The following is an 8,415-nucleotide window of genomic DNA, read 5'->3' as shown; positions in this document are numbered from 1 at the left end:
CTAATGCTGTCACTCAATATTTCACCCTGAAACCTGTTAAAATTGTCTAGAGGTGGGTAACTGGTCAGTTTATTAGAAACACCTTTCCCCAATATTACAGCCAGGAGGGTATTAGTTGATTAGCCAAGATTTCTCCGTTGTAGGTGGATTTGTTTTTCATTGTATTCATGTAGCATCTGCCATGGCTCGAAAGCAATAAATTCACACACAAAGCCTAGAAATAATTCAGTTTTTAGTATGTTCTACACATAAAAGGCACACACAGAAACATGAACATAGTTTAATTCATTTGGATTATAAAATAGACTGTAACCTTTATTTATGCTTAAAAATAAAATACATAACCATTTGAACAAAAATTAGAGAACAACCATAGTACTGTGTAAAAATATGTTGTATTACGCTAGCTACTATTATACTTTTTACAAATAAAGTGCATAGTACAACCTTTTACAATCTGTATTGAACTACAAAGTATTGTATCATCTTGAACATTTCTGTAAGCAGAATGACAAGTAGAATGACATGGCAAGCAGCAAACGTTCCTGAGCCATTGTATACTGCATCACAGCTACACGCATAAATACCAAATACTATACAATGTATTTCAATACCATTATCATAAGGTTTCGACACAAGACACATCTGTGAATATTAATATCACATGATCCCTTTTCCAGAAGAAAGAGAAGAAGAGCAATTACACTTAGACATGCTTTAAGCCAATTCTAATGACTTAACAGATAGAAAGACAGTGGCTTCAGCGGTGTGGTAATGTCTGCCAAGACTAATATTTTCTTAGGCTCAAACTGCCTCTGTAAAATGGAAAACCTTAGTATTCAGTCTGTCACTCAGAGTACTTGCTTAATAGTTTGGATAGATTTAATGAGAAGTTATTGCTAGGACTTGGGATACATTTTTGAAACCGATTCCTCCTCCCTTTGCAGTTACTCAGTGAAACCTGCACGGAAACATCCTCACATGCAAAAGGATTACAAACCAACCTCCTTAATCCTAAAGCGGTGAGGTAGGACATTTCAAGCACTATTCTGTCTTTTATCAGAAAACTTGTCTGACAATTATATAAAGTAACTCTTTACAAAACATCCACGTTACATAGAATGCAGTGCATTGAAGAAAATTAATTTGAATAATAATCAATTGGACATACTCAAAGGCATACTTCAAGCTTTATTTAAAAAAATACAAAATGTACACTAACAATATGGTAAAAAGTTAAAAAAGGACCTTAATAAAGTTCATAAAATTGAGCAGAACTTTGAGGTATGTCTTATCTGTCGACAGGATCTGTGATTTTTCTTTGAGAGCTTTTCCTTGCTTTCTGAGCTTGTTAGGATTGGGACAATCTCAACTGCCCTCCTTCTCTGGACTTTGTGTAGTACTATCCTATAGATGCCAGTGATGGAGCTTCGAGAGTCTTTGCCATGGTTGTTTCGGATGTGTTCCTCTGTGATCCCTAGATTTTCCAAGGTGCTCTTAACTTCAATGTCTTCATCTTTCAGAGAACCAGTATCAGATAAGTGCTTTGGGTCCAGTTGAAAGGGCTCCAAGGGCTTGGGATATTCAATGCCTTTCATCCATTCGCTTTTCATTATGTAGACAACACTGCATCGTTCAGTTGGTATTGCCTGGAGCATCCCACGGATCAGTTTCTGACAAGTCTCTGAAACGTATGAAGGGATGTTGTAAGCCCCATCAAGGATGCTCTTCTTCAGTTTGGCAACCGTGTCTGCCTTGAAAGGCATGCTCCCTGTCATCATGAAGTAGAGAAGGATGCCCAGTGCCCATAAATCCACATAAATGCCAACATAGTGCTCATCTCTGAAGAGCTCGGGAGCAGCGTATGGAGGGGAGCCACAAAAAGTGTTCAGAGTTTCATCTTTCTTACTTATGGTGCTGAAGCCAAAGTCACCGACCTTCACACAGGTGTTACTGGTGTAGAAGACATTTTCTGCTTTTAGGTCTCTGTGAATTATTTGGTTATCATGCTATGAGAAAGAGGAAAAAAGCAAAGAGAAGACAGTGTTACCATATGCAAATCGTATTCCTTCACTCAGAAAAATTGGAGGCTGTTAATACAATAATTCAATTGTTGGCCAATCAGAAGGAGACCAAAATTACCCCCAAAATACAAAGTAAATTGGCAGATTGGTTGTGATTAGTGTTGATCTGGATTACACAACTTTGGCTTTGTTCTCAAGGATCTATACTAGTATTGTGACTTATTAAAAATTATTCAAAATGGCATGGAAGCAAAATCTCTGTTACCTGAGAGTACACTGTAAACGTGTGTCCATTTATTTATTAGCATTTTGTATAGAACACTTTGAAGTCATTTCAAAATGCTAAGAAGGCGAGGTAGCAGAGTAGGTAGTCATTAATGCCTTTGCACCAGAGACAGCAAGTTTATGTTCCACAACTGAGGATCGTGCAAGTGAGTAGGTTTTCCATCACATCATTATTCTCAAAAATGTGCTTGATCGAGGTGAGGGAGTAGCTCAAAGTGAAGCATTGGGGTTGATAGTCCTGATTACTGCAAATATCTGATGATTCTCAAGCTAGCCCTAGGAACATGCTAAGTATTATTCTACTAAAATAATCAACATTTGTTGCTCTCAAATTATTCACACACAAAACCCCTAATACTTAGAAATCCAGAACTAATTAATAATCCTCTTGGTCTGCAGGCTGGAAGCTCTCAGGGTTGCATTCCTACCTTGATAGACACACTAACTAGCATAACCCGTACTACACAAAGTGAATGTTGAGGAAACATTACAAAAGTCTGTAAATGTTTCAATATTTGTAGGCTATCCTGTTTTAGGTTTAAACCTATAATAATTGATACAAACACACTGAAAGGGAAACAGCCATCATCAGTGAAGACATATAAACAATCATTAACACCTGCACAACTACAAAGTAAAATGCAATTCAAAGAAAAGAAAGTGAGAGAGAGAATGAACCATTTTTATTTCTTACTAAAGGGGCAAACACAATGCAGCCTTTTATACAAAGTAGATGCAAGGAAGACTGGTGTAAGATTATTCTGCTTGATTTTAGTTTTTCTTCCTCCTTTTTTTTCTTGCGGTTTTTTGAGCTTGAATTAAAGGTGCAGGGTTTATCATTGTTTTTTAGGTCAGAACCAATTATTTCATACACTGTAGAGAATGTGAGAATATCAAATCATACTTGATCTATTGGATGTTTTTAATTACTACTCTGTTTGGTGAAACGGCTGACTAATAAGAATCGCTGCAAGTTTTTTATCCTGTTTGAGGGGTTATGTAGTGGAATAAATGCTAATTAACACTGTTAAAAGGTTTAGAAAACACTTGTAAAACACCACTGAAATCCACCAGCCTACATATGCGCAGATGTTTTTTACGTACATTAGCTCCATTCAATACCACTGGAAGTCAAACCTTCCATACACAAACAGTGGCTTGCATAGTGTGCAGGATGTTAATTAACAAAGCTCAAATGTTGGACAACCAGCACTTTAATTAGGGTATAATGAAGGGCACAATGGTTGTGTGAACAAAAAGGTAATTTTGATCCTCTGCAGTAACCTGAGTTCTAAAATTAATGCTTTCTGGTCTGTGGGTCCCCAGAGAGCATATTAGTCAACAAGAAAGAAGTTCAGTCAGGCATGACCGCATATGTGGTAAATCCCTGGGCATGAAATCCAATACATTTAAAGTTGAAGAGCAACACCTAACACTAGTAGAGTTATCCCATAAAATATTCCCTCCTTCCCCCAAAAGCAGGTGGTGAAATTTCAATAATGCTAACTTTAACGGCTGAAATCACACCCATCATCATGATGCTCACAATCAATTTCATTATAACTGCTGGGATACCTGTTTGATGGTCTAAGACTGAAATCTTCTATATTTGCATGACTGTGGTTTTGATCAGTTTATTCTAGACCAGCATCCCAACAGAAAACATTAGCACTGCAGCATGCAATGTTGGTAATTTATAAAGCACTCACTTCATGAAGGGTATCATACCACCCTGTAAATGATTATGAAATAATGGCCTTGTTCTCTTGCCTTCCTGAACGAGTATCAAGTATTTTTATTTGTGGACCATCACACACTCCATTGGTGTCTTGCTTGATCATCAGGTCACACACTGGTCTCAAAAAAAGAGTGGGCTCAAACATTTTCCAGGGAGCACTGTGGCTAATATTCTAATCCTGATGGGGTGTATAAACATTACAGATACCTAGTATTCACCCCAGTTTCCCTTTATTTTGGGTGCCAGTGGTATGATTACAAATAAGTATATTACTCAGGTGTTGGGTCTGTCATTCGTCAATTGTCACAACACAGGACATAAGACAAAAATCACACCTCTTCCACAAATGACTGATGACTGGTGATACCCTGAAACCAGGATTGTTTCCTGTCCATGGAGGACCTGAACTGGCAGGTCGGGCTGGACTGTTCACATGGAGAGCAGGATCAAGGTTCATTTCCATATGACTGGGTCTAAACTGGAATGGCATGGTGTACAACAAACTATGGATATAGGCCCAGATCTCTCTATGGGCAGTTAATGTTTGACATTGTTTCAGCTTTACGTCCATCAGCTTTTCTTTTTTGCATTTGTCGCCCTAAGTGGAAAGGGTATGCGCAGACAAGACTGTTCCCATGGGGAGCAGGGTCAAGACTGATTTGCATATGGCTGGGTCTGAACTGTAATTGCCTGGTGTGTAAAAACATGATGGATTTATGCCCAGATCTCTTGGGGTGAATGTTTCACATTGTTTCAGCACTCCGTCCATCAACTGTTCTTTTCGCACTAGAGATAATTTAGCTAAAGACAAGGAAGGAGGGGTTATAGCAGATCGTCACAAACCCCTATTGAAATCTGGAATCATGTTGCATTTTTTGTTGTTATTCTGTTTAATAATTACAATTGCTGCCACTGTATTGTTATATTGTTTGTTTATAGAATGTAGAGTTTGAACTTTAAAAGAAAACAAATTCAAAAGATTTCTAGTGCACATCCTTGAGTGTCTCTATTTATGATGAAAACATGTTTTAAGTCTGCGATTTACCCTGTGTTTCATTAAAGTACCACTCTCATTTAAATACAATCGTTAAAATGGGGCTGCAGTCTAAGGATCTCCTACTCGGAATTTATGTATTTGACCAAGTCTTTATTTATCAAAGCGGTTGAGAGTCATAATAAGGCCGCAGTATTGGCTAGAAGCCAAGAAAAACAACACAGGAACATGCTACCGAAAGTGGGTGTTGGACATGGCCCTTCTTAGGGGGACTTCCCTAAAACGTTTTGTCCTTCTGGTTTTTGCTGTCTCTCTTTTCATGATCTTAGGACTATGGCCATATTCCCACTGTACTGCAGCGGAAAAGTGCAAGCACCCTTCCTGCAAATGCCAGGAAAGTGTGCTTATTTGATTGGTTCAGTTGTCGTACCTGTGAGTGCCCTGTAAAAAGGAACACCACATACCCAGGGCGGCCACTGCACTGACTAGCATTTGGATGTAGCACTGATTGTGTCACCCACTGGAATAGCCTGTTAAACATGTATCATGCTCAGGTTGGCCTTTCTCACTCATTAGCCAACCCTGAGGGGGCCTTTCACATCCACCAGAATGGTCATAGGGTAAGTCTTGAGGGGTGAAGCTCGGGGTAGGTGAGTGGCGGGGCAGGTACACCTGCGTGTGCCCCTCTCCAGAGGTCTGCATTCAGGGGAAGCACTAACAGTGTGTCACCTTTTAGGTGGGCACCCTCAGTGCACCCGACAGCTTCCTTGTCTCTGTGCCCGCATCTATAATACGGCGTGGGTGTAAAGGCAAACAGATTCCATCATATGCATGGGCCACGTCTTAATGCAAATGAGGGAACGCCCTCTGAAGATAGAGCTGGAACTTTATTTGCGCCAGAGCTATTGGTATTGCAAAAGGGGGTCACACAATCGTCTGCAGCCCCTTCTGTAATACCAAAGTGTCCCGGGGAGCGCAAAGCGGGCGCATCGCCTGTTGCTCTCCCAGGGCACTTCCATAATATGGCCCATGTTGTTTGTAAACATGTGTTCCGCCTGCCATTGCAGGTCTCTGTGTGCACAATTACGTTTCTACCCAGGCTGGCGTTTCTAAATCCCTAGTTATCTGGGGAGGACCTATCACCTGCCACTAAAGCACCTCGGGGGTCCCTCTTAAGGTGTGAAGCAAATGGTAGGTGAAAGGCAAGGCAGGTACACATGTGTATTCCACCCAGGTAGTGAGGAATACTCATGTGTGTTTTCACTGCCTATGAGGTTTTTTATTCCCAAAGGCCAACATGGGGAAATGTTAGAATTACTTCAGGCTGCAAAAGTGGATTGCAGTTGAGCAGCCTCATAATGTTTCCTATCAATGGATTCGCAATGACAACCCATTTCCAGTGGTGAAGGTGGTTTTGTCTTTACTAGCTAAGAAATGCCATTTCTAGAAATAGTGAAAAATGTGAGAACTGTGATTTGTTCTGCTATTAATTCTTGATGTAAATTAGGGTGTTTTGTATGTATTGGAGTTTGTGTTAATTATGTATGCTCTTTTCTGTATGAATTCTTCTAAAATACAAAACTCCTTATGTGCATTTTTTATGTGCTTCAAGTCCATACTGGATGCTGGGGGAGCACATCTGGGCACTCCCCAACGGCAGCTATAAAACACTGGGCATGGACCTGGAACGACAGACCTCTGACATTTGAGGGCCTGGCTACAGAGAATGGTGGAAGAGGTTGTGACACTTGGCCTCTGGAGCCAGATAATGGCCCCCACTAAAGGTTAAGATGTGCATTCCATGGCCTCATGGCAAACAGGACTGAAATTTAGGGGAGACATCTGTGGTTCAAAGGGAGACCCTTTGAACCGTCCCCACTTTAAATGCCACTTCAAAGGCACACTGCAGTATAACTACTGGTGCAATACTGCAGCAGGGCAGAGATACACTTGTGGGGACTTTAGACCGGAGAGCATGGAACTGCGTGGACCATACTGCCAAAGGAATCTGTTGTGTACGAGGAGGATTACTGCCATTGAAAACGACGTGCAACTTTCCTGAATAGTTGCTGGCCTGGGCTGACTCCCCGTTGCAGTGTAGCACCCTGAAGTGTGCTCGCCAAGGGCTTGTTGGCTTGCCCCCTGATTTTTCCGGGGTCCCAGGGACATCAAAGATCTCATATGAGGGACCCACTCCTTCTAATTGTGACACTTGGAGAGCGGAGCCTTCCTAAGTGCGCACATTATCTGCTGGATCCTAACTAGTAGTACGACATAAGCGTGAAATTAGGAATTATGCCTGGAGACCAGATTGCCATGTGCGTAACTGCAGTAGTGTCTCATTCTACCTCGTGCTAAACTTGGCTTGTGTGTGTGATTGGAATTGTCTGGTGAGAACCATAACAACGAGCAGCGGACTTTGTGCCTCATTTCCAAAGAGCCACGGAATTTGCAACTCTTTGTTGTGTGTGACCGAAACGGTCTGGTGCAACCCGTATGAACATGCATCATATGTTGTGCCTAGATTGCCTAGGTGCGACTGAATGTGTACCTGACGGGGTACCTCCTCCTTCTGAGAGGCTCCCCTGCTTCATTCTCAATTCATCGATTGTTCCCTTTTTGGCCCTCAGTGTGGAGTATCAACTGCCTTATCCTCACCTGGCCCTGATGACATAGTGTAGCCAAGTAGTATTTCCCGGCTCGGGATTGGGTAATGAGACTGATTGACTGGGCAGGAGGAATGCTTCCGAGAGCGATCGAAAGCGGGTCAAGAGCCTGCTTCTGCTCCACATGCTGTGGGTGAACTTCCAGAGTAGCTGCCAAGCCCTCCTTTGACGACTGCCTCCTAATTAGTCCTGATACCTACCGCCACCTGCTTCCCTGGGATCTTTACTAAGTGTGACTTTGGCCATGTGCAGCCTATTATCCGATGAAGGGAGGGCTGGTTATCTTTCATCTGTGGGCATAGGACAGTTGGGGTGAGCTGGAGGGTGGAAGGAGGCTTGGGCTACGGGGTCTGCATAGTGCCATCAATTGACCTTTTGGTTATCAGTTGCACCGCATTATGGTGCTGAATGCGTATGTGTGACTGCGCTTCGTACGGACCTGCCCGATATTTGTTGCACCGTGCATCGGTGCGGAGTGAGGGTGTGTGTGGGAGTGACAGTCTCCGGACACTGGCTAGCAGAGTTGCTTTACACGTTAATTTCTTGCCAGAAGAACACTACGCTTGATGTTGGTTTTAGCTGCATGGCCACAGCCTATGTTGCTGCTTAAAACTGTTACACCTCTTTCTACGTACATATTTTGGATATCGTTGTTATCTAGGGCACTCCCTATAACTGTCTGGTATGAGTTATAAGAATTGCTACGGT

The 8,415-nt window shown here is 41.9% G+C and overlaps 1 protein-coding gene across 1 annotated transcript in view; it reads right to left on the bottom strand.

Moving 5' to 3' along the window:
* Positions 1 to 266: 266 nt before the first annotated feature.
* The window catches only part of NIM1K (NIM1 serine/threonine protein kinase), a 143,260-nt gene continuing 135,111 nt past the window's right edge, over positions 267 to 8,415 (bottom strand). Inside the window, exon 3 of the mRNA XM_086962939.1 lies at positions 267 to 2,009. Within this exon, the coding sequence (XP_086819065.1) occupies positions 1,260 to 2,009 (750 nt within the window). The 3' untranslated portion in view covers positions 267 to 1,259. The remainder of the gene's footprint in view (positions 2,010 to 8,415) is intronic.

Source organism: Lissotriton vulgaris, chromosome 3_1 (assembly GCF_964263255.1).
Source record: "Lissotriton vulgaris chromosome 3_1, aLisVul1.2, whole genome shotgun sequence".
In the NCBI taxonomy this organism is placed as follows: Eukaryota; Metazoa; Chordata; class Amphibia; order Caudata; family Salamandridae; genus Lissotriton; species Lissotriton vulgaris.
The sequence above is the reverse complement of the archived record's forward strand: the minus strand, read 5'-3'. Positions and strand labels throughout refer to the sequence as shown.